This window comes from Pleurodeles waltl, chromosome 2_1, assembly GCF_031143425.1.
Source record: "Pleurodeles waltl isolate 20211129_DDA chromosome 2_1, aPleWal1.hap1.20221129, whole genome shotgun sequence".
NCBI lineage: Eukaryota > Metazoa > Chordata > Amphibia > Caudata > Salamandridae > Pleurodeles > Pleurodeles waltl.
Window position 1 is genome coordinate 776,646,315 of NC_090438.1, and position 27,555 is coordinate 776,673,869.

General features: G+C 44.1%; 1 protein-coding gene across 6 annotated transcripts in view; it reads right to left on the reverse strand.

Annotated features, from left to right (window-relative positions):
* Positions 1-27,555, reverse strand: part of KDM1B (lysine demethylase 1B) — a 639,352-nt gene that overhangs the window by 375,400 nt on the left and 236,397 nt on the right. For all 6 annotated transcript variants that reach the window (XM_069218247.1, XM_069218264.1, XM_069218273.1 and 3 more), the window contains one exon: positions 26,868-27,005. In XM_069218247.1, coding sequence (XP_069074348.1) covers positions 26,868-27,005 — 138 coding nt within the window. The remainder of the gene's footprint in view (positions 1-26,867; positions 27,006-27,555) is intronic.

A 27,555-nucleotide genomic window follows, 5' to 3' on the forward strand; every position in this document is an offset into this window, starting at 1 on the left:
AAGGCAATGATAGAGGTCTGATGAAGTAGATTGTAAAAAAAACTTTGGAAAGGACAGATACAATGTTATGCTGGGGCTGCTGCTGAATACTTAAGCAGCGGCTAATTTAGATAATATCCGTGTCAGTCTGCCTTAAAAATGTCTCCCAAGGACTGGCACATGAGCTGGTAGAAGTGTGGTTACCGTGCAATATGTCAAATAAATGATGGATAATCACAAGCAACAGGAAAATTCATTAGTGTCCGTGGCGTGGTTTTTTCAGTGACCACATCATCATCTAACTATGTTCATCACCACCATGCCCCACCAAAAAGAGGGTTTGCCGTCCTTTGGCTAGCATCTGCACTCATCATTGAGCTGGCTGCGGGGAAGAAGGGATAGGATGCAAGCCACAGGCAAGGATGTGCTTACTAGACACTGGAAGATGGTGTGCTTAGCCTAAACGTCGCAAGTTAAGGCAGCATTTCTTGTTCTAGTGATGTTGTGAAATGTACCCTTCACTTAATTATACCCTACAACAAAAACATTTGCCTAAAGACAAAATGCAACATTGTTAAATGGAAATCATCAGCATAATCATGGATGCTGCTGGCGTATGCCAAAATGACCCCCATCACACAGATAACAGAAATGTGCCCTAACACACCCAATTATGTAGTCCATTTCAGCACCCTTGGGACAATAGCGAAGGACTGGTCGCAAACTGAAGAGAAAAAATGGAAAGTAACACAGTCAACATAAGCAAGCCGATTCAAAGCTTCATGGCAATCATGAGCATGAGTGCGAAGGAGAGACAAAAGGAAAAAGAAGTTCGCTTGCAGTCAAACATACTGACAAACATGCAATTATCCATGTAACAAGATCGGTCCCCAAGGCGGGAACAAAACCGCCCCAAGGAGGGACAAACATAAAGCATTTACCAATGATAACAAAAGATTTTTGAAAGGCAAGCCCACAAACGAGTGAAAGTGATGGGCGTGGTTAAAAGCCCACATAAATACCAAGACTTTGGAACAGCTATGCCCAAACTAACAAAAACGTCAATTTCACTTCCCTCAACTTGCACAATTTCACAATCCAGGCTGGCTCGGCTTTACATCTGAACTTTTAATTCTCCTTTTAAAAAAGATGTCTGGAAACATCGGTTTATGTATGTCACTCGGTGTACAATACTGCCAGTGTGTGTTTACAGCACGTTTGCAATGTACATCTGTCAAAACATGATGATGCTTGGGTGAACAGCCAAGAAGGTCAAATACAGCCTACAAAGTTTGGCTAAAAAAGAACAATCTACTCTGAAACAAAACTGTAACATGCAGTAATTAGAAGCCACGGTACCTTCCAGAGAAACAAAATGATAGCTTTTCTGAAAATAAAAATACCATTGAATAAAATACTGCAAATCAAGTTACTATTCTCCTAAAAAAAAAAAAAAAACATTTTTGGCTCAAAATGTACAACTAAATTATGCTGAAGCACAATAATGGCATAAATCATCAAAGAACTCTCCAACCCCAGGCCCTGCTCCTACGAATCCCCTCCATCACAGGAGCTCTGCAAATCCCTCGCCACTTACTTCCGTCGAAAGATTGAAGACATCCACAACAGCTTCAAATCCCAGACCCACCAGCCAACCACAGACAACCACGAACCCAACGCACCAAGCAACACCAACCCTCTATGTTCCTGGACCCACGTCAACAATGAAGACACCACCAACACCATGGCCTCCATCCACTCGGGTTCCCCCTCAGACCCCTGCCCGCACCAGATCTTCAACAAAGCCAGCGACATCATCGCCCCCCACCTCCGCGCCATCATCAACAGCTCCTTCGAGACACCCACCTTCCCGGAGAGCTGGAAACACGCTGATGTCAACGCCCTGTTGAAGAAACCCAAAGTGGACCCAGATGACCCCAAAAACTACCAGCCGATCTCCCTCCTCCCCTTCCCAGCGAAGATCATTGAGAAAATCGTGAACAGCCAACTATCCCGCTTCCTGGAAGACAGCAAAGCGCTCAATACCTCCCAATCCGGATTTCGCAAGAACCACAGCACAGAGACCGCACTCATTGCTGCCACAGATGACATCAGGATCATGCTTGACGAAGGCGAAACCGCAGCGCTCATCCTCCTGGACCTCTCCGCAGCCTTCAACACCGTTTGTCACCACACCCTTCGAACACGCCTCCACAACGCCGGGATCTGCGGCAAGGCCCTCAACTGGATCTCTTCATTCCTCTCCGGCAGAACTCAAAGAGTCCGCCTTCCGCCTTACCTGTCCGAATCCTCCAGGGATCCTCCCTCAGCCCAACACTTTTCAACGTTTACATGGCTCCTCTCGCCAACATCGCACGATCCCACCACATCAACATAGTATCCTACGCAGATGACACCCAGCTGATCATCTCCCTCACGAAAGACCCCACAACCGCAAGAAACAACCTCCACAATGGACTTCACGCCATTGCCAACTGGATGGAATCAAGACGCCTCAAGCTAAACACAGACAAAACAGAGATCCTCATCCTCTGCAGCAACCCCTCTGCCTGGAACGACTCCTGGTGGCCTACCTCCCTAGGAGCCGCGCCCACTCCCACCACCCAAGTATGGAACCTGGGAATCATCCTGGACTCAGCACTCAGCATGACTCAGCAGGTCAACGCAGTCTCCTCTTCCTGTTACAACACCCTTCGCATGCTCCGCAAGATTTTCAAGTGGATTCCCGTCGAAACCAGAAAGACAGTCACCCACGCCCTGGTCAGCAGTCGACAGGACTTCGGCAACGCACTCTATGCAGGAACCATGGGCAAACTACAAACGAAAATGCAACGTATCCAAAACGCCTCCGCCCGACTCATCCTCGACGTCCCACGCCGCAACCACATCTCTGCCCAGCTCAGAGACCTACACTGGCTACCCGCATCGAAGAAGATTACCTTCAAACTACTCACCCACGCACACAAGGCCCTCCACAACACAGGTCCGGCCTACCTCAACGACAGACTCACCTTCCACACCCCCGTCCGCCAGCTCCGCTCTGCCAGCCTCGCCCTCGCCTCTGTCCCCCGCATTCGCCGCACCACCGCCGGAGGAAGATCCTTCTCTCACCTCGCCGCCAAGACTTGGAACTCCCACCGCTCCACCTACACCAGACCCAGGACCTCCTGACTTTCAGGAAATGCCTCAAGACATGGCTATTCGACCAGTAGCTCCCCCCCAAGCGCCTTGAGACCCTGACGGGTGAGTAGCGCGCTTTATAAATTACGTGATTGATTGATTGATAAATGTATAGTACTGTTCGAGTAAAAAATAATATTGCTCTGGACAATGGCATACTGTTCGGAAAAAAATATAATTTTGCTGTGGAAAAAAATGCATTATTGTTAATAAAAAATACTAACCTGCTCTGCTGCAAAGTACATTACAGTGCTTTTCAAAGTGTAGAGGGGTTCAGTTATGTCTTTTAAGGTTATTGACATTGGTTTCAGAAAATCTAGCAGTCACAGCCCATGTCTGTCTGCAATCGGTGAAGTCAATTATTTTTATGGAGGACTGCCGTAGCGCTGACGTGGCTCCTCAGCCGCTTCAGGGCACATGAAATAGAAGGTGCCACAACAACCAAAAAATGGCTGTTTGCTTTCAGGGCCTGATACCACCAAGGTTCACAACACACAACTTCAAAAACGGACCGCTAATTATGTGGTGTAAATTTACATGAAGAGTTGGGTACATGTAATATGCCCGAGGTGCTACTTGGTGCAGTGCCTTCTCCCAATATTCTGGAGGATTCCATTGGTGATTGGAGGTTTTGAGTTGTAGTAAATAGACAGTGAGGATATTTGTAGATTCCTATTAGTGTTAAAAGCTGGCTGGATGCAGCGGAGGTCGTACCAGGTGCTCATACGATTACTGGGTTATTAGAGAGACACAGCGCGAAGTAGGTTCTTATGTGTGTGGATTCACTGGGGTACTGAATGCTGTTGTGGGTCCACTAATATTAACTGCCTAAGCAGTATGTGGCGAGTAGAATGGCATAACCAAGCTCGTTTTTAATACAACTCAATTTTTTGCATCCTACGGGCTCCCTCCTAACAAAACGGTGGCAGGTAAATTCATCATTTTCAAACAAGCCAATGTTCAATCTCTAATGCACACAGTAGGCTTACTTTAAGAGTTCTGTGTTCTGCTACTAAATAAATAAAGATGGAAGCAGGGGTCACACAAACCTAAAAAATGGAGTGTTAAAACTAATAAAAACAGCCCTGTGGTTGTAGGTGGAGAACCAATAACTCATATTTCTAGCCATATTTTTCTAAATATAATAACAACAAGCATGCTATTTAGGTGTCTACCATTCAGGGCCGTCTAAGTCCCTTCCCCAAGACACCAATGACATCACCAACAACGACCCTAAGGAATATTCCAGAATGATTCAGAAGAGGAGAGAAGATTCTGCGACTCTTCCAAAAAATCGACTTGATTGTACAGTGACGCATATAATCTCTATATGACTTTTTAGATAACAGAATAGAACTACATCAATCCTGTTTATCTGACCTCCAAGCGTTAACCATAACCTATGGATGTCCTTCACTTGTTTGGCACTGAGGTAAATCCATGCGTGTTCGGCATCATTCTGCAGTGTGATTGTTAACACCACTTTACTCACGGAGGAGAAAAACTTTAAAACAACACACTGAACTTTTTTTGAAAATTCAACAAATCTAAGGCTGCGAAACAGAAATCCGTAACCAGAGAAATGTCTGGCGAAAGGCAGTGCATCCGTTAGAAAGCACTTTATAGCCCAAAAAAAAAAATGGAGTACGGCTGTGTACAGCAACGGGTTTGGTAACATCGCCGCTACTCAGAGCTCATATGGAAGTGAACGAGGCACCTGTTGACTGAAGAGTTACGTCATGTATGCCCGCAGTACCTAAAGACGACAACCCGAATTGCTCTTTCAGTCCTCCTGCCCTCCATGCACAAACCAAAAAAACTGCCACTAGGTGTACAGGGAAAAGAGGTATTGAATTTGGCCTAGAAAATTGCCCAGAATGGCAGCACTTCAGTATTTACTGCACATTTACAAAACACAGGGACAAAAAAAAAATTAAAAAAGCATTTGCAATGCAATGAGTCTCACGCTTACTCGAGTTAGAGCTATTAGTATTGTAAATTCCTAACTGGACTTTTCTTGCCATATAAATGTAAACAGAAAGAGAATTTCACAATTGGGCAGTGTTTGTATGTTAAAAGAATGAAAAGTCTTGCAAGCATTTTTGCATTGCATTTCAACAAAGCTCTAATAAAGTTAACAGAGCAGCCTGAGATGATTTATGGCCCCAATCAAGGAGAAAAGCAATGCCCTGTGTGCGATGTCATGAATGCTGGCAAGGAGGGACCCTGGGGAGAGGGAGAGGAGAGAGAGAGAGAGAGAGAGAGAGAGAGAGAGAGAGAGAGAGAGAGAGAGAGAGAGAGAGAGAGAGAGAGACCCTGACACACGATGTGAGGGCGTATGGTGTTTGTTTAGTAAAATAAGCTTATTTTAGGAGCCCGGTAGAGGAGGACAGCACTGAAATAAAGCCAAAACAATTGTCAGTGACATGGAAGGAGGTGGGAGGAACGGAATGCTGCAATAAAACGCAGACAGCTACCAGCTTAAAAGACGCACAGTGAAACGAGACCACCAAAGAAATGCAAAAAAATAGTTAATCACAGCAACAGATAAAGAAACCAAAGTGGAACAATACAGTAGTTGGTCACTGCTCTGAAACAGAAAAGGGACAGAGAAAAAGGCAGAACAGACCACTAGCGAGCAAGAATTTTTAAAGGACACTGTAACCAACAAAGGAAATCGCTATAACCCACAGTATAAGTATACACCAGGTCAAACGCTTATGCTCGACCTAAAAAGCGCCACAAAATATGGAGGGAGATAAGTAAGACCCTCCCAGATGTCCTATGATAACAAGAGATGCATTTGAAAGGCTCAGACACCCACCTGAGGAAACACAGGCTTTGCTTGACTCAATATTTCACAGCCAGTACTGCCTATAAGGGGGAGTTATGATTGGACTTCATAAAAATTCCCATTTTAAAGAAACAAAATAGATTATTGATAGTTAAGAGGGGTTTTACATATACTTACAGGGGACACACCAGGGGCTCCCCTGTAATATTACAAGGATATATGCTCCTAAGCACAGTCAGGAACACATCCTCACACTACCAAAAAAAGGGGATTTGGATCTGCCTAGCTTGCTCCAGGTGGGCGGCTTAAACCTGGTGCCAGATGCCGTGAGGCACAGACATTCACAAGAGAGACTCTTGCATAGCAAAATGTCACTGGTACTGATGCAGGTGGTGAGGGATCTGGGCCTGGCAGGCCTGTGGAGAAGTAAAACCCTGATAGCAAAGAGTTCACATTGTTCTTCCATGCCCACAGATCACACTCACAAATTAACTTGATGTGGGGGCACTCCAGATATACTACAGGAAACCTGCTATATTACCCACAGAACAATAACAATATCAGACCATGCTATGGTTAGTTGGGAAGGAAAGAGACAAGTGAACCTCAACAAACGCCCTGATTGGAAATTTAATAAATCCCTTCTTCATAGTCGACTCACTAGACATGTGCTAAAGGATGTGATAGCACAATACTTTGAGCTGAATGACCGAAACGAGGTATCCTCAAATGTAGTGTGCCACGCTTTCAGAGCAGATATTTTTGGTATTATGTCGCTGAGAGGGCGAGCTGCACCAGTCCAACACAACAAGCCTACTTAGAGTCTGATTTTAAAGCAGCATCGGAACTCTACAGAAACAGGGGTTCTTTAAAAGACCTCCAGAAGGATACATCCCTTAAAAGGAAGATTGATCTTCTAGCCACTGAAAAAGCTCAGCATTTTTATGAAGGAGCCAACAAGACAGGGTTGTTTCTCGCTATAAGGCTGAGGACTCAGAAGGCCCACAGGTAGATCCCCACAATGCTCGGAACCGGGTATATCAGTCTAGATAACAATGTAGATAAGGTAAGATCCTTTCGGAAATACTATACTACCCTTCAAAAGAAGGAACCTGTCTCCCATAATGAAGTGGAAGCCTTTATTTCGTCAGCCCATCTACCAATTTTAACTAAGGCTAACAGTGGTAAACTGGAGGAACTAATCACAAAGGAGGCCTCTAAAGCAATATTAGATTTACATCCCAATTAATCCATTGGACCGGCCGGTTATCAAACGACTTAAATAAGCATTTCAGACCTGCATTAGTCCTGCATGTAGTTGCACTATTTAATTTATCCCTACAATCCCGGATTGTACCTCCAATGAGCCTCATGTAAATATCATACTAATACGTAAACCAGGTAAACCAACTAAGCACGAGGCCTACTGATCAATAGTTTTGTTAAATACTGATGCAAAAGTCCTAGCCAATATACTTATGTCCACATACCACACCTTGCAGAACCGGGCCACTGGGATTTATCCCACAGAGGCAGGCAGGGAATAACATTAGGCGAGTTCTCCACCTAATAGAAAAATCCAGTCGCAGGGGGAACCCCATGTTGATTCTGTCACTAACTGCTGAGAAAGCATGTGACAGAGTCAACTGCACCATAAGGCAAGAGGCTATGGCCCGTGAATGCCAGTAATATAAACAACTAAAGGCGTGGCTACTCGTTAACTGACAGAAATCAGGAGAGACTCCTCTTTCCAGGGGCACTCGCTAGGAATGTACACTCTCCCCTTTTCTTTTTGCTCTGGCAATTGAGTCACTTTCAACAGTAATTCTGCAACGTGGACATTGTGGATATGCCCTTTGGAGGAGATCAGCACAAAATTCACTTGTTCGCTATTGATATACTCCTTCACGGTAACTGATCCAATGTGGTCCATCCCCAAAATCATGGACATTTTGGAGGCCAATAACAGTCTCAGGTTTCAAGGTAAACTATGACAAGTCTGAAATGTTCAGCATAGGGAGGAACTCCACCACTGATAAGACTAGCTCGACTATTACCACTCTTCGATGGGCAGCTAATAAAAAAACGAAAATGCCTGAGAATATACGTTACTCCACAACACCAACTGCTTTACATTGCGAATTACCTCCTTTAGTTTACCACTATTAAAAATGATCTCATGGTTTCATGGGTGAGCAGAATGGCAGTAATTAAGTAGAATATCTTCCAAAGGCTTCTAGTTGTGTGTGTGCTCTGTGTGTTTCAAGTCCTCCCTGTCAAATGTCCAAAGAGATAAAAAATGTACACCATGCCATAGACCAATTCATATGGTCAGGAAAAAGAGAGCAAGTGTTGAGAATCCTATTGAAGGCATCTAAGTGATCAGATTGATTGGGGTCTCCCAGACAGTGAAAAATACTGCAAGGCATCTTAAAATAAAATTATTATCGAGTGGTCAATCTTTGAGACCGAATGCCATTGCATCCATATGGATGCGGCAGTGATGGTTTGAGCTCATTGGGCAATTATCTGGCTTATTAAAAATGTTAGACCCTTGGTCTGCTACCACTCGGATATAGATTAATCGACTTTAGAAATTCTGGATTTACTAACTACTAACCAGAGAGTAACTACGCTCCTTTCCCGTTTCTCTCCACTATTTGGTAATGCAGATTTCTCATCAGGGGCTGTAAAGGGTAAATTTACTAAATGGTCAGATGGTGGGTGCGGAATGCTATGGGGTCTTTTTCAAGGAGGGAATATCAGTAGGTTCAATCAATGTAAACAAGACTATAACCTACATGAAAGAGACAGCATGCATTACTTTCAACTATGACACGACTTTCCTTTCCTACATATAAATTAGCACATAGATCCTTGACAGCATGAGAAAAATCTCTTGACATAAGGCACTTATCTCTAACATCTTTGGTATTTTGAAGAGGTAGAGCCATTCACAGAACAGGCTTACATGAAAAAGTAGACATCGGCCCGAGGACTTCTAACAACAGCAAAACCTATTGTCCAACATTCCCTCACTAATTAAAAGCGTATAGAATATAGAACTAATGTATAAGATTATGATGACATGTCACTGTAAGAAAATGTTCTGGTTGCAGAAGCCCACTACTTTTTGCTGTGTTTTGATGCACCTTTGACTGAAGTTCACTGGGTTCCTGTTAACCAGGTCCCCAGTGCTAGTGTTCCTTCCCCAAAACAAGACCCCTGGTCACTTGATCCCCAGGTGGCCAGGCATTTACCACATCTGTAAGCCCCTAGTAAATGGTACCTCTGGTGTCTAGGTACTAAAGAGAGTTTATAAGAATTGCAGCATACCTTGTGCCACTCTAAGGGATGAAGGCACCAACCTCATCCAGCCTGCCACTGCAGCCTGCGTGGCAAGGTGCTCCAAAAAGTGAAAACACGACATGTCACACACTCGTATGCCATGTCCCCTTACACTGCCTGTAATATTTGTAAGTCACCGCTACAGCAGGCCCTACAGTCCTACGGCAGGGTGCATTATATTTTAAATGAGGGCATTTATGCATGAATAAGCATGTCCCTAGTATGTCTTTGTTGATTCTTAGACGTAGTAAGTGAACAGGGAAACCATCCTTAATGCATATGCTGAACATTGGTCAAAAGGAGTACCCCAGCTGCATAAGGGCTTCACTGAAACTAGGAATGTTTGGCATTAAACACCTCATATTAATAAACCCTCACTGATTGCAGTGATGGATTTATTACATGAACTTAGAGGGCACCTTAGAGGTGTCCCCTGAAAACCAATCAACTGCTGTTAGACTAACTGACTAGTTCTAGCTAGCCAGCCACCAACAGATGGCTTTCTGACCCTCATGGGTGAGAGCCTTTGCCCTCGGGAGGTCAGAACAAAGCCTTCTTTGGCAGAGGTGTTAGCACACCCCTTCCAATAGGATGACCTGCAAATCTACAATCCAAGGCAGGAGGCTTCAAAGGAAGCACCGCCTCTGGTATGCAAACCTGGCTTCCCTCAGAAGGGAGATGCCGACCTCCCTGCCCAGGGCCCATTTGGCACCTGGAAAGGTGGGGATATTAGCTATGCAGGAGGCATGTTGCATTTGCAGAATTAGGAGTTCTAGGACAGGATGATGCCTACTCCCCAAAGGAAGTGGTCATCTAGGGGGCGTAGTGACCCCAAGGGTCAGTAGCCCATTGGCTACTACCATTCCCTCCCCTAAATTGAGTATTTAGGGGATTCCCTGATACCAGGATGTCAGATCCTTGCTGGACACAAAGGAAGGAGTGGACAAAAAGCCTGCTGACCCAAGAACTGAGGAGCACGACGGATTCGGCACCAACTATGCCAGCCTTCCTGGTGCACACGAACCCTGTGAAGCAACTGACTTGCTCTGCCGCTGCAGCTTCCAAGAAACCAGGAGAGCTGCCAGTGCTTTGCAAATTGGCAAAAAGAACTTTCTTGGAGCGGAGGAGCTGCTTATCTGCTTCTGCAAGCAACCAAAGAAGAACTGTGAAGATCCAGGACCCCCAAATCCCGACGCCGGACATCATCACTGCACCTGAGCCGCCTAGTCTGAGCCGAAGTTGGCCAACGGTGTCAATGTGGTTCCCAGGCCCTCCAGAGACGAAGTCCACCAAGAGTTCATCCACTGTGGACTTCCTGACAGCGCTTGAGGCCTATGTCTGAAGGCCCACCTTAACCGGGACCGGCTCTGGTGATGGAAACCTGACGGTTCACTGCACCTCTGCACACGGATGCCCCGGACCAAAGAGAAAAGGACCATTGGTGTCCCTACGTCCCCGTGAGACCCAACCCCACTTGTTGGTTTGGCCAGACTGGTCCCCCATCCACACCTGCAGCCTGTTTCTGTGGGCCCCCCTCTACCACAACCGCCCTCGGTGACGGAAACCTGACAGTTCAGGATACCTCTGTACCCGGCCGCCATGGATGGAGAAGAAGACCACCGGTGTCCCTACATCCCTGAGCATTGCAAGAGGTGAACCCCCTAGGTGGTTCACCCGGACTGGACTCTCAGTCCCACCCATGCAGCATCTTTGTGACCGGACCGCTTTCCATTGACTAACATGAGGCAACCAACATTGAACTGCACCACTTCACCCGGCTGTCCCAGTGCCACCTGAGGTGACCTGTTGGTGTGGACCAGGACCCTGCCCTGTACTCACCTTAAGTCCCAAAGATTGGTCCTGTAAATTGCTGTGAAGTACCAGTTTGCTGTGTATGTTTTTTCTCCCATACAGTAACACTGCAGCTACAGAAAAACGCACCTAGTGTCGACTTTTGAAAACTCTAAAAATTCCTATCTCAAGAAGTACTCACCTGATTCCAGTGATCTTTGTATCTAAATTTATATAAAATTATGTGTTATTTTTAAAAAAATTGTATAAACTGGTGTCAGATTTGGTGTTGGATTTCTTTATTGAGTGTTGTCTCACTTACTGCCTATGTGTGTGTCTTACATGCCTAGCATTATCCTCTGATAGGCCTAACTGCTCGCCCACACTACCACTTAAGAGATCATTTGGGGTGTTATTTGTGCCTCTGTAAATCCTCTAGGGTTTGTCTGGACTCTTTGCACAGTGTACCTCTTTTTGGTTCACTATATAAAGAGACAGCTTCCTACAGGCATGTAACACCCACTATATTAACAAAAATGTTTATGTTAACAGGTGGCTTGTGTTGGAGGGGATCTGGGCAAGAGGGAGAGACACTACGTGTCTGGTGGTCATGCCCAAAATGGACAGTTTTTTGGAAAGTGATCCTAAGTCATATTCAGGGAATAATGCCTTACCCTCTATAAGCGAATCTGGCAAAACTCATCCTGGCCAGAAACTGCTTATATGTCTAAAGTGGACTCAAGACTCATAATGAATATGCTTCTGGCTGCCAAACAACTGATGGCGCTGAAGTGGAAATCCCCAGCCAACCCAGCAATGCCCAAATGGGCAGGACAGCTCTGGAAGTTGCTTGCTATGGAGAAGAGGACGTGGGCATTTATTGAAATGGACAAAACATTTGAAAGCCAGTGGTATTCTTTAGTGGGATACTTTTCTGATGAGGTTGTTTATGGCTGTCCTAAATCCCTGAGATCCCTTCAAACGACTTCCTGAGGAGTAGGAACATTTGCATGATCTAACTCTTTTCTCAAGGTGCGTGAGAGGATTTTTTGCTGCAACTCTGATTGAATGAACACATAATGTGCTCACTTGTTTGATTGTTCGCGGGGTGGGAGGGTCCACTTTTAGTACTACTTGTGTCTTGTATAGGTGAACTGACAATGTATAATTCTGACTGTTGAGCTATTATAATCTCTACCTATATGTTTTAAGCTTAAAATCAATAACATTTTGTTAGGGGAAAAATATGTTGTTGATGACACAACTTTATAAGGATCTTTTTACGAACTTCCACTGCATTTCATCTAATAAGGGAGAGCAAAGCAAGCAGGAGGTGTTCTGTGAAACTGGGTTACTAAAACATTAGGTTGCTCCAGCTGTAGGGCTAGCTTTAGATGCGAAGAGAGAGTCTGTGGTGAGTGTGGGAGGAGCACATACTAGAGGGAGGTGGTGTGAGTGACGTTTTCACAACTGCTACCTGTGCTACATATATTTTATTCTGACTGAAGCAACCTTGCAGATCTTTTGCAGTTCAGTTATCTATTCATGCTAGTAAAGCTTACAATGCTTCTGCCATTACTGTACTGTTTTATACATGACAGACGCTTGAATTGCTGCTGCCTCTGCTGTACATGGTCCTTGTATGAGAGAAAAATGTGCAGATGCTGCCTTGTGTACACCATAAAATAACCATATCTTACCTGTCTATATAGAAAGTATAATAAGGAGAGATATTATTCACGCACAAACATTGGCCTCTTTTCTGAGGTTGCAAACAATTACAATTGTTATCCCCTTTGAAAGTATTGCAGTTATGCTTGGAGGTTCTGGAATTGTCCAATTAAAATGTGACCACCCTATTCAGACCAAAGGTAACTACCCGATTAAAGGTGTAGCAACCCTGATAATAATTGTGGATACTGCCCTTCTGACCCAAAGCATCTCTGGCAAGTGTTTTGCTGCCCTACTAACAGTTTAACAGCCCTGCCAAGAAGTGAAGTTATTGCTATCCACGAGCATACTTGCCAAAGTACCAAATGTATTTCTGCAGCAGGACAGAACAAGTTGGCCCTAGGATGGAGAATGTCCTTCAGTGCTACATGAATAATAGTTCATAGTCTGCACAAAAAGGTGCTGCAAGACATACACAGAGTCTTATGACAGCATTACGAATCTACACACTGTCACTCTTTTCTATACGCTTTTCCTGTACATATGAAAAGATGTCACAAGTAAACCGGCAGATAAGTGAGTGCAGAACACAATGGCACAGCAGCACATGTACTGTACAAGTAGACAATGTGGCACAATTGCATACAAGGATGCATCACTATGCAATGCGCATTTTTCCTTGCATTTGAAATAAAGAGAACTGTATGTTACACTGACTGCAGTACAGTTTCTTTCTGTGATGACTTACCTAAGTGATTTAAGGAATAGGTGCCGAAAGTGGGTAGCGATGATTAACCGAATGCTTAGAGTTTATCTTGAGGATTCTATAGGGTTGGGCATGATGAAAGTCCTGGGGGGGAGGGAGGTGTCTGTTTTCTGATATAGTCTACTTCTATCTCCTTCTAAGGTGAGGGGAAGTCTCCTGGTGATCGGTCCACATCTAGTCATTGCTCACCCAGCAGACTCTCCCATGCTCGGGCCATCTCGATCGGGCCTCTCCCCTGCTTGGCATCCCTCATAAGGTTAATACTCTCATATTCAGTCCAATGCATTAAGTTGGTACGCCACTTTGCCAACTGTGGGTCCTTAGTACTCTCCCAATTAGGAGTCATTTGTCTCTTGGCTAATATTGGCATAAGATTTATAAATTTTAGGGGTCACTTTGCGTTTGGGGTATGTCACCTGGGTGGAATGGAAATATTTGTTTCTTTTGCTCAGAGTCTTATATGTAGTATGTATTTATGTTGTAAAAGTAATTAAGTTAAAACTGGCATTCCTTGAGACCAGCGGGAGATTGTGCCCAATCTGCATCCAAGAGTGGGGTGCCAACATCTACCTCCCACCTGTCTCGCATGTCATGAAGGTGGCAAGCACATACTCCTGGAATATGTATGTATGTACTTACCCAGTGTACATCTGTTTGTGGCATGTAGTGCTGCAGATTCACATGCTATGCATATCCCTTCCGACATCTAGTGTTGGGCTCGGAGTATTACAAGTTGTTTTTCTTCGAAGAAGTCTTTTCGGATTCACGGGATCGAGTTCTACTGCGCATGGGCATCGACTCCATTGTTAGATTGTTTGCCCGCAGAGGGTGAAGAAAGGAGTGATAGACTATAGAAAATAACAGATATGTCCATGCAAATGTAAATGTATATACATATTTACAAATGTTAGAAACTTAAACGACTACAGGCTTCCGGGGAGGAGGGAGGGTGCATGTGAATCTGCAGCACTACATTCCACGAACAGATGTACACTGGGTAAGTGAAATTTTCAGTTCAATGGCATGTGTAGCTGCAGATACACATGCTATGCATAGACTCCAAAGCAGTTAGTCCTCCCAAAAAGTGGTGGCTAGCCTGTAGGAGTTGAAGTTGTTAGGAATAATGTCTTTAAGACAGCTTGGCTTACAGTGGCTTGTTGCTGTTAGAATACACCACCTCAGTAGTGTTTTGTAAATGTATGAGGGGTTGACCATGTAGCTGCTTTACATATGTCAACCATTGGTATGTTTCCTAAAAAAGCCATTGTTGCATCCTTCTTTCTTGTAGAATGTGCTTTAGGAGTGATCAAAAGTTTTATTTTTGCTTTGATATAACATGTTTGTATACATCTAACAATCCATCTTGCTATACCTTGTTTTGATATAGAATTGCCTGTATGTGGTTGTTAGAAAGCAACAAAACGTTGCTTTGTTTTCCTAAACTCTTTAGTTCTCTTTATGTAGTACATGTAGTACATAAGAGCTCTTTTGATATCTAGGGTATGAAGAGCTCGTTCTGCCACAAAATCTTGCTGTGGAAAGAAGACTGGCAATTCCACTGTTTGATTGATGTGAAAAGGAGTTACTACTTTTGGTAGAAATTTTGGATTTGTTCTTAGTACAACCTTATGTTTGTGCACTTGGAAAAAAGGTTCTTCAAGAGTGAATGTTTGTATTTCACTAACTCTTCTTAAAGAAGTAATAGCCACAAGGAAGGCAACTTTCCATGTTAAAAATTTAATTTGGCACGAGTGCATGGGTTCAAAGGGTTAACCCATAAGTCTTGTAAGCACTATATTTAGATTCCAAGATGGAACTGGTGGTGTTCTTGGTGGAATGATGTGTTTTGAGTCTTCCATGAAAGCTTTAATGACAGGAACTCTAAATAAAGAGCAATGTTGAATATTTTGTAAATATGCAGAAATTGCAGTAAGGTGTATTTTTATTGAGGAAAATGCTAAATTTGATTTTTGTAAATGAAGTAAATAATATACAAAATCTTGTATTGATGCTGTAAGAGGATCTATATTTTTAGATTGACAGTAATAAACAAATCCTTTCCATTTGTTAGCATAGCACTGTCTAGTAGTGGGTTTTCTTGCCTGTTTAATAATTTCCATACGTTCTGATGGGAGTTGTAAATATCCAAATTCTATGACTTCAGGAGCCAAATTGCTACATTGAGAGTGGATGTCTGATGTGGATGTGGGGTTTGGATGTCTGATTTTGACCTCTGTTTTCTGTTAACAGATCTGGTCTGCATGGGAGTTTGGAGTGTGGTACTACAGATAGATCTAGTAATGTTGTGTGCCATGGCTGACGTGCCCATGTTGGTGCTATGAGTATCATGTCAAGTGAAGTTTGACACAACTTGTTGACTAGAAATGGAAGGAGTGGGAGAGGGGGGAAAGCGTAAGCAAATATCCCTGTCCAATTGATCCATAGAGCATTGTCCTTGGATAGGGGATGTGGGTGTCTGGATGCGAAGTTTTGGAATTTTGTGTTTTTGCTTGTTGCGAATAGGTCTATGTTTGGTGTTCCCCAATTTTGAAAGTATTTTTGAAGTACTTTAGGATGAATCTCCCATTTGTGAGTTTGTTGGTGATTTCTGCTAAGGATTTCTGCCAGCTGATTGTCTATCCCTGGGATGTACTGCGCTAATAGATGAATTTGGTTGTGGAGTGTCCATTTCCACATTTTTTGGGCTAGAAGGGACAGTTGGGATGAATGTGTCCCTCCCTGTTTGTTGAGATAATACATGGTTGTCATGTTGTCTGTTTTGATAAGAACATTCTTCTGTGTGAGAAGAGGTTGAAAGGCTTTGAGGGCCAGAAACACAGCTAATAATTCTAAGTGGTTTATGTGTAGCTGTTTCTGTTTGACATCCCATTGTCCTTGAATGTTGTGATTGTTTAGTTGAGCTCCCCAACCAATCACTGATGCATCTGTTGTAATTATGGTCTGAGGCACAGGGTCTTGAAATGACCGCCCTTTGATTAAATTGGTGCAATTCCACCACTGAAGGGGCATATATGTTTGGCGGTCTATCAACACTAGATCTTGGAGTTGACCGGGTGCCTATGACCATTGTTGTGGAAGGCACTGTTGTAAGGGCCGCATGTTTAATTTTGCATGTGGAACAATTGCAATGCAAGACTTCATCATTCCTAGGATTTTCATGACAAATCTTACAGTATATTGTTGATTTGATTGTATTTGTGGAATTAGATTTTGGAAAGCTTGTATCCTTTGTGTATTTGGATATGCTAGAGCTCGTTGAGTATTTAGGATTGCACCCAAATACGGTTGTACTTGTGCTGGTTGAAGGTGTGACTTTTGGTAGTTTATAGAGAAACCTAGTGTGTACAGGGTTTCTAAACATAACGTGTATGATTTTGGCATTGTGTACGACTGCTTGATTTTATTAGCCAATCGTCTAGATATGGAAAGACATATATATGTTGTCTTCTTAGGTAGGCTGCTACTACTGCTAAGCACTTTGTGAATACTCTTGCAGCTGTTGTTATTCCAAAGGGTAACACTTTGAACTGGTAGTGTTTTCCTTGAACGACAAACCTGAGGTATTTTCTGTGAGCAGGATGGATGGGTATGTGGAAATATGTATCTTTGGGTCTAAGGCCCTCATAAAATCTTGTTTTTGTAAAAGTGGGATAACATCCTGTAGAGTTACCATGTGAAAATGTTCTGATAGGATGTAAAAATTAAGGGGCCTTAAGTCTAATATTGGCCTGAGGGTGCCATCTTTTTTTCGGAATTAGAAAGTATAGTGAATAAACTCCTGTTCCTAGCTGAGACTGTGGAACTAACTCTATTGCTTGTTTGAGTAGTAGAGATTGGACCTCTTTTTGTAACAGGACTGTATGTTCTGGGGTTAACTTGTGAAACCTTGGTGGAATATTTGGAGGAGTGTTTATTAATTCTGGGCAATAACCATTGTGGATAACTGATAACACCCAGCTGTCTGTGGTGATATTTTGCCAATGTGTGTGGAACTGTTGTAGTCTTCCCCCCCCCAGGAGAGTTGTGGAATGAAAGGGAGTGAGGGAAGTGACTGTTTTGGCTGTGTTGCCGATTGTTTAGAGGTTTGGAATTTACCTCTATATCTAGAGTATTGTCGTATATATGTGCCTCTAAAACCACATTGTTGGTACTGGGTTTGGTAAGTTGGTTTTGTTTGGGAGGTTGATGCCTCTGACAGTTGTGGTCTGAAACCTCCTCGAAACTGAGTTTTTCAAAATGACCCTCTATATGGTGTAGAATAGAGTGCGCCCATTGTCTTGGCTGTGTCTGAGTCTTTTCGTAGCTTTTCTATTGCTGTGTCTACTTCTGGCCCCAAAAGATGTTTTTTATCAAAGGGCATGTTTAACACAGCCTGTTGTATTTCTGGTTTGAAACCAGAGGATCTTAGCTATGCATGTCTACGAATAGTGACTGCTGTGTTTACACTCCTTGCAGCGGTATCTGCTGCATCAAGGGCAGATCTTATTTGGTTATTAGTGATAGCTTGCCCTTCTTCTACCACCTGTTGAGCCCTTTTTTGGTGCTCTTTGGGGAGATGCTGTATTATATCCTGCATCTTGTCCCAATGGGCTCTATCGTAATGAGCTAATAGTGCCTGGGAATCTGCTATTCTCCATTGGTTTGCTGCTTGGGACGGAACCCTCTTTCCCGCAGCATCACATTTTCTGCTTTCCTTATCAGGAGGGGGTGCATCTCCTGAGGACTGACTATTTGCTCTTTTCCTGGCAGCACTAACCACTACTGAATCAGGTGGCACCTGATGGGTGATGTAATCAGGGTCAGAAGGTGCTTTGGGAGGCATTGGTACCTAGAATGAGTTGAGGATAATGTACTGAATAAAAAAACTTCTTCTAGTGGTTCTGTGTGCATTGTAGCCCCATGATAGGCTGCAGCCCTAGCTATCACCTGATTATAAACTGTTGTATCTTCAGGTGGAGATGGTTTAGAGGGGTAGCTGTCTGGGTCGTTGCTTGGGATGGGAGCAGGGTCGTAAAGATCCCATGAATCAACAGTGTCTTGTTGTGAGTCAAAAGAATACGTTGGAGAATGCATTGGTGTAGGACTTATCTGAGGAGAGCAAGGTAGGTGTGGAGAATGAGGAGGAGAAGACTGAGGAGGTGCTGGCTTCTCTTTCTGCTTTGGCACTTTAGCTGGGGGCTGCGGAGTGTCCAGTTTCTCCTGAAATGCCAGTTTTCTCTTTGTTCTTAAAGGAGATGGTGTGATGATTCTCCTGGTTTCTTTATGGATGTGTATCCTGGACTGTTTTTCATCCATAATTTGAGGGATTGGTTGAATCTCTGACTCCTCCTCAGAGGTTTTATGGCTTTCTCTTAGTTTTTTTGAAAGTCCATGTTCCTCTGTATGTCCTGTCTTTTTCGGCTTCGAAATGTGATGTTTTTCCGGGATCGAAAATGCTGAGGAAGATCTCGGCTCCGAAACAGTTTTTCTTATTTTCAACTCCGAAAATTGTTGTCTACTGGAGTCTGAAATTGAGCTTTTTGTCGACTCCGAAGTCTTCGGAGGGGTGGCCTTTCTCGGTGCCGAACTCAAGGGTCGGTCACCGACAGTCTTTTTTTGGGCCAAGCCCTGGCCTTCCGGCAGTGGCGTACCAAAGGCCTTCTGTTTTTGCTTATGTGGGGGTGCAGGGGCAGACGTACTCACATGCTGGGCAGCTGTGATGGGTCTGTCTTCTTCGTATTCCTGCTCCCAATCTGTATCTTGGATCGAGACTGCTGTCTGCATTTGTTCTTTCTCTGTTACGTCGAAATTTTCTCCAGTGTTCGACGCCATTTCCTGCCTTCTTGCTCTTTGGTCCCTCAGAGTCTTTTTCGATCGGAACGATCGACAGGCCTCGCAGTTTTCTTCCCGATGGTCTGGGGAAAGGCAGAGTTTGCAAACCAGATGTTGGTCTGTGTATGGGTATTTTGCGTGTCACAGAGGGCAGAATCGGAACGGGGTCCGATCCATGAGGCTCTCCATGCAGTCGGCCCGAATAGGCACAAGTTGGGCGTGTGCGCCCCGAAGGGCGAACAAAGTTGTTTCCCGACGGTACTTCGATGGAAGATGAATAACGCGATCGATACAATACCGACGAAAAAGAAAGTTTTTAAAAATTTTCAAAATCAAAATCTCGGAGCGAGAGGAAACACATCCGAACCCGATGGCGGAAAGAAAACAATCTAACAATGGAGTCGGTGCCCATGTGCAATGGAACCGAAGAGGAGGAGTCACTTGATTCAGTGACTCTAAAAGACTTCTTTAAAGAAAAACAACTTGTAACACTCTGAGCCCAACACTAGACGTCGGAATCCATATGCATAGCATGTGTATTTGCAGCTACACATGCCATTGAACATATATATATATGGAAAATGTCACTTACCCAGTGTACATCTGTTCGTGGCATGAGACGCTGCAGATTCACATGCTGTGCATTATCCTGCCATCTAGTGTTGGGCTCGGAGTGTTACAAGTTGTTTTTCTTCAAAGAAGTCTTTTCGAGTCACGAGACCGAGGGACTCCTCCCTTTCGGCTCCATTGCGCATGGAGATGTGATAACTATCAGGAAGGCTACTTTCCAAGTTAAGTATTGCATCTCACAAGAGTGCATGGGTTCAAATGGTGGTCCCATGAGTCGTGTTAACACAATATTGAGGTTCCACGAGGGGACTGGTGGTGTTCTCGGGGGTATGATTCTTTTTAATCCCTCCATAAATGCTTTGATGACTGGGATTCTAAAAAGTGATGTTGAATGTGTAAATTGCAGATAGGCAGATATTGCTGTGAGATGTATTTTAATAGAAGAAAATGCTAGTTTAGATTTTTGTAAGTGTAATAAGTAGCTTACAATGTTTTTTGCGGAAGCATGTAGTGGTTGAATTTGATTATTATGGCAGTAATAAACACATCTTTTCCATTTGTTTGCGTAACAATGTCTTGTAGTAGGTTTTCTAGCTTGTTTAATGACCTCCATACATTCTTGTGTAAGGTCTAAATGTCCAAATTCTAAGACTTCAGGAGCCAGATTGCTAGATTGAGCGATGCTGGATTCAGGTGTCTGATCTGTTGTTTGTGTTGAGTTAACAGATCTGGTCTGTTTGGTAGTTTGATATGAGGTACTACTGACAGGTCCAGTAGTGTGGTGTACCACGGTTGGCGAGCCCAGGTTGGTGCTATTAGTATTAGTTTGAGTTTGTTTTGACTCAATTTGTTTACCAGATAAGGAAGGAGTGGGAGAGGGGGAAAAGCGTAAGCAAATATCCCTGACCAACTCATCCATAACGCATTGCCCTTGGACTGAGGTTGTGGATACCTGGATGCGAAGTCTTGGCATTTTGCGTTTTCTTTTGTTGCGAATAGGTCTATTTCTGGTGTTCCCCAGCGTAGAAAGTAAGTTTGTAGTATCTGTGGATGAATTTCCCATTTGTGTGTTTGTTGGTGATCTCGACTGAGATTGTCGGCCAACTGGTTTTGAATCCCTGGGATATACTGTGCTATTAGGCAAATGTGATTGTGAATTGCCCAATGACAAATCTTTTGTGCTAAGAGACACAGTTGTGATGAGTGTGTCCCTCCTTGTTTGTTTAGGTAATACATTGTTGTCATGTTGTCTGTTTTGACAAGAATGTGTTTGTGGGATATTAGTGGTTGAAATGCTTTCAATGCTAGAAACACTGCTAACAGTTCTAAATGATTTATATGCAGTTGTTTTTGGTGAACGTCCCATTGTCCCTGTATACTGTGCTGGTTGATGTGTGCTCCCCACCCCATCATGGAAGCATCTGTTGTGATCATGTATTGAAGCACTGGGTCTTGGAATGGCCGCCCTTGGTTTAAATTTATAGGATTCCACCATTGAAGCGAGAAGTGTGTCTGGCGGTCTATCAACACTAGATCTTGAAGTTGACCCTGTGCTTGTGTCCATTGTGTTGCTAGGCACTGTTGTAAAGGACGCATGTGTAGTCTTGCGTTTGGGACAGTGGCTATGCACGAAGACATCATGCCTAGAAGTTTCATTACAAACCTCACTTGATAGTGCTGGTTTGGGTACATGTTTAATATTATATTTTGGAAGGCTTGTACTCTTTGTGGACTTGGAGTGGCAATCGCCTTTTGTGTGTCGATTGTTGCTCCCAAATATTGTTGTATTTGGGCGGTTGTAGATGTGATTTTTGGTAGTTTAGAGAGAACCCTAGTTTGTGTAGGGTTTCGATGACGTATTGTGTGTGTAGAAGACACTGTTGCTGAGTGCTGTTTTTTATTAACCAATCGTCCAAGTAGGGGAATACGTGCATGTGCTGTCTCCTGATGTGAGCGGCTACTACTGCAAGGCATTTTGTGAATACCCTTGGGGCTGTTGTTATCCCGAATGGTAACACTTTGAATTGGTAATGCACGCCTTGGATTACAAACCTTAAGTATTTCCTGAGGGAAGGATGTATGGGTATGTGGAAATAAGCATCCTTGAGATCTAATGTTGACATGTAATCCTGTGTTTTGAGCAAGGGAATCACGTCTTGAAGCGTTACCATGTGAAAGTGATCTGATTCAGTGTTCTGACGTCTATCTAATATGGGTCTCAGCGTTTTGTCCTTCTTTGGAATTAGGAAATACAGGGAGTAGACACCTGTTCCTTTTTGATGGTTGGGTACTAGTTCTATTGCTTGTTTTTGTAACAATGCTTGGACTTCTAGTTGTAACAGGTCTAAGTGTTGTTTGGACATATTGTGTGCTCTTGGAGGCACATCTGGTGGTAATTGTAGGAATTCTATGCAATAACCATGTTGGATAATGGCTAGGACCCATGCGTCCGTAGATATGTTTTCCCAGTTGTGGTAGTATGCAGTAAGTCTCCCCCCCACTGGTGTTGAGTGGTGGTGGTTTGTGACATTGAAGTCACTGTTCGGTTTGCAGGGTTTTTAGGCTCTGGAATTTCCCTCTTGTCTTTGGGAATTGTCCACCCCTATATGTTCCTCGAAAACCCCCTCTCTGATACTGGCCCTGATATGTGGGTCTGACTTGTGAGGTGGAAGGCTCTGTGGTTTGGGAACGAAACCCCCCTCTAAAGTGCGGCTTTCTAAAAGTGCCTCTGCTCTGTGGGGAGTAGAGCGCGCCCATGGCTTTGGTCGTGTCTGTGTCCTTTTTGAGTTTTTCTATTGCCGTATCCACCTCCGGCCAAAACAATTGTTCTTGGTTGAACGGCATATTCAGCACAGCCTGCTGGATTTCTGGTTTAAAACCCGAGCTCCGTAACCATGCGTGCCTACGAATGGTTACTGCAGTGTTCACTGTCCTCGCTGCTGTGTCTGCCGAGTCCATAGCCAACCTTATTTGGTTGTTTGAAATTGTTTGTCCTTCCTCAACAACCTGTTGGGCACGTTTTTGGTACTCCTTGGGTAAGTGCTGAATGATATGTTGCATCTCATCCGAATGTGCCCTGTCGTATCGAGCCAGTAGAGCCTGAGAATTGGCAATCCGCCATTGATTGGCTGCCTGTGCTGCCACCCTCTTGCCTGCTGCATCGAATTTCCGACTTTCCTTGTCGGGCGGTGGTGCGTCTCCTGAGTATTGGAAGTTTGCCCTCTTTCGGGCTGCATCCACTACCACCGAATCTGGAGTTAATTGCTGTGTTATAAACACAGGGTCCGTTGGGGGAGGTTTCTATTTCTTCTCCACCCTAGGCGTGATGGCTCTGCCTTTTACTGGGTCCTGGAACACCTGTTTGGCGTGTTTTAACATGCCTGGTAGCATTGGCAAACTTTGGTATGAGCTGTGAGCTGATGCCAAGGTGTTAAACAAAAAGTCATCTTCTATGGGCTCTGCATGCATTGCTACATTATGGAATGTAGCTTCCCTTGAAACCACCTGCATATATGCAGTGCTGTCCTCAGGTGGTGACGGCCTTTCCGGGTAGCAATCGGGACTATTGTCTGAGACCGGTGCATCATATAGTTCCCATGCATCCGGGTCATCCTGTGTCATCCCCGTGTGTGTCGGCGAATGCATTGGGGGTGTTGCTACCGGGGACAGGTGTGGCGAATGCAATGGAGACTGCTGTGGCGAGAACCTTGGTGGTGTTTTGTCTTTTGCCACTTTTGCTTTTGGCTGCATTTCCGTCTCCTGGAATGCTAGCTTTCACTTGATTTTTATTGGAGGAAGAGTTTGGATTTTCCCTGTGTCCTTCTGTATGTGCAGCCTCCTCTGGGTATGGTCTGGCTCTCCCATGCCCAGTCCTTGTTCAAATCTGTGCCCTTGCAACTGACTTGAAAGGCCCTGCTCTTCTGTATAGGAGCCTGGTTTCGGCTCAGAGGCTGCATGTTTCGGCACCAAAGGTTTTTGTACGGTCTTTTTCAGCTCTGAGGAAACCTTCTTGGCTTTAGGGGTGCCAAACTCTTGGTGCCGAGATGGTTCGGAGCCGGTATCTCGACCGGAGTCGGATGTCTTCGGCTGCTGGGAGGCCTTTTTCGGTGCCGATGTTTGGTCACCGTGTTTTCGGGTTAAGCCATGGCCTGTTGGCAGTGGCATCCCCTTGGCCTTTATTATTTTTGAGTGAGTCTTTGCCGGGGCTGGTTTACTCACAGTTTGTTGCTGCGTCTTCGGCTGCTCACTTTCGGACTCGTCCAAATCTCGAATGGGGAATCTCTCCTCTTCTTCGACGTCGATCTGCTCGGCCGGTGTCGACGCCATCTGGAGTTTTCGAGCTCTTCGATCGCGTAGTGTTTTCTTTGATCGAAATGCCCGACAGGCCTCGCAAGTATCCTCCATGTGTTCCGGAGATAAACACAGATTACAGACCAAGTGTTGGTCTGTATAAGGATACTTTGCATGGCAATTGGGGCGGAAGGGGGTCCGGTCCATGAGGTTTGAAGATGGACGTGGTCGGGCCAACGAGGCCCCGCTGAAGAGTGGAAGACCCGAAGGGCCGCCGGAGCGCTTCTTCTTTTCGGTGTCGATGTGCTAACACTAAACCGGTACTGAGCGCGAACAATACCGTCGAATTTTCTGATAACTAGCTAACTTTCCCGATTCGAAATACGGAGCGAAGAGGAACACGTCCGAACCCGATGGCGGAAACACAAACAATCTAAGATGGAGTCGACTCCCATGCGCAATGGAGCCGAAAGGGAGGAGTCCCTCGGTCTCGTGACTCGAAAAGACTTCTTCGAAGAAAAACAACTTGTAACACTCCGAGCCCAACACTAGATGGCAGGATAATGCACAGCATGTGTATCTGCAGCTACACATGCCATCGAACATATATATATACGCTAATAATAGCTTTATGTTTACCTGAGATTGTACACAGTGTGTGGCATCCCCTATGTGTCTTGGCTTCAAGATGCCCATCTCTCCACCTCCACTGCAGTATTGCTGATAGTGCTGCAACAAGCAGGAAATGCCCTGCTGGTAAATTGTACTTAAGCTGCACTTCCTCAAAGGATTGTAGCTTCTCACCAACATATAAGTCACCCAGTGTTTCAATGCCTAATGAAGCCCAGTCTATCAAGCAACTCTGGGCATCTATGTAAAAGAGGACCTATATCCAACTTGTGGGCATCTCCAGGAAGTGGGGAGGGTCCCTTTTTTAGATGGCCTCAGATAGTGTCCAGTAGTGTTTAGCCATCATCAATAAACTCCTAGGTTCAGCTCTGACTTTCTAGGGCCACAAGATCATATGGGACAACCACTTAAGTGATGGCATTTCTGTCCTCAGCCTGATCTCTTCCAGCTTTCTAGCTGCCACCCATTATGTCACCCACAGCATTTGAACTGCCAGATAATATGCCTAAGCTGCTGTCGTGGCTTGGGCGCTGGAGTTTTGTGAGAGCCACACAGTGCCGACTCCTATTCCAAATCAAGTCAACTAGTGGTTTATTCAGTTCCTTGAATTTACTTTTGAGCATGATTACAGGAAGTGAAGCAAAGTAGTACTACAGTCTAGACACTGCTACTATCTTAGCAACTGCAACTCTATTCATCACCAAAAGAGGAAGTGTCTTCCAGAACCCCACTCCAGCGTGGAGAGACACAATCGCTTTCCCCACATTTCCTTCAGTTTAAAAAAGGGCCTGCTTCAGTTTTGAATGTCAACCTATCTCCTGTGCAAAGAGACTGTGTGCCAACCCTAGTAGACTCCAGAGTTCTTATGGATGAAATAAACTTCACTCAATACAGGGAGATTCAAAGAGGTAGCTAAAGGAGTTTGTCCCAGGTCCATATCAGTTGACCCCCATCTTTGTATAACACGCAGTTCCAGAGATATTTGCATTTTAACCTTCCAATCCCTACCCCACAGAGTACACTGTCTCTAGCTCCGTCCTTCTTGACTTTGGTGGTTAGTTCTGGTATCAGCAAAAATGTTGGCACTCATACCCCTGCAATTTCGTAATTCTTTTGTGGAAACTTTGTAGGCATTTCAGAATAATAGCACCAGAACTAGCTAATGTTACCAGCAGATTAGTCAGTAGCTAACTGTCCACTAGGAGGCTGTGCCTCTACATTGGGCACTGCATGCTGATGCCCTTCCCAGAAGAGAGCACTTTGCTTTTCCGACGTGGGTGGCTAATTCACTAATTTGGGGGTGGGTCCTTGGGCAATTCTTTTGATCATGAAGTGTATGTGATAACATTCCGGCCCCAACTCTTTAAACTAAAATCACAGCAAAGTAAATGGATAGACACATTTATCCTCTGAAATATAGCAGCAGAGACTTCGGCATTTTGAAGAGAATATTTTACAAGAAAGAGAATTGAGCTAATATTTGTGGTTAAGCAACCCTGGGGGATAATCGTGTGCACACTCTGTAGTTCTGAAACTGCGAGTGTATTTAAAAATCCGGTCTAACTGACCAACAGGTTACTAGCATCACAATCAAGTAACTGTAGCCCTTATGGTGTAATCAATATAATTGCGTTTGAGGCCATATCTCTGGCCAAGAAGGAGCATTTCTGTTATTGCGAAATATTTGTTATGTTTAAGGATAGGCAGAAAACCAATGTTAAAAATATATCCCTTGTAACACATTACAACTGCACTGGCTATTCCAAGATGTGGAATTATACCAGAAGTAATCAGAAATGAATGAATTCTTAATCCTGTTCCCAATCTTTCAGTAGATTCTACAACATGAGACGACAACTAAAAACCAGAGGAGAAAAAAGCAGCAGCATCAAGCAGAAGGTGTCTTTATCTAGGTACAAGACATTGATGATGAACACTGGATGCATATGAAATTATTTCAAAGCAAATTAGTGTTCAATTTGCAAATAGACCCACTTGCTCACACATTAGTGTTATTGGGTTGTTGATGCAGCCATTGACAATCTGAGCTCCTTTCCCCACTGTAACGCCATTTAAAGAGTGGTCATCCCACACTCTGCCGCCAACTCTGTCCTTAGCTTCAAGTATCATCACCTGCAGAGGGAAGAAACAAAAAAAAAGATCCTTCGAGTTATTTATTACAAAATCCATACGAATAGAATAAGTTAACTTTGCATCTTTTAGAATAAAAAGGCAGATGAAAACAAGAAAAAGAAAAAAAGAAATTAGGCTTGCTGCATGCCAAATGATGGCCTTTAACAAGCAGCTTTAATAAGCAGGAAATGTGTTTACTTGCACGCCTACTGGGGGCATATGGGAATGAAATAAAGCACTTCGAGCATCGGTTGAGTTGGTCAGAGGGGTTGAGTTGGTCAGAGGAGTCTAACTAGTCAGAGGTATGCCTTTGTCATGACAAGAAACAACAACATCTAACTCTAAAAGGAAATCTGGAACCAGGAACAAGTCAACTTAAGCGCCTTGTCAAAATAGAGGAAAAACAGAAAATGCTGAAACATACGTGAAAAGGGATATATGTTCTCTTCAAAAACCTTTTCAGTTCATGTGTCTTAGGGCTCAAATGCTAAGGGGCCACACAGTAAGCATTACAGCTATCCCAAAGCAACAGTCGAGTGATCTCCGATAC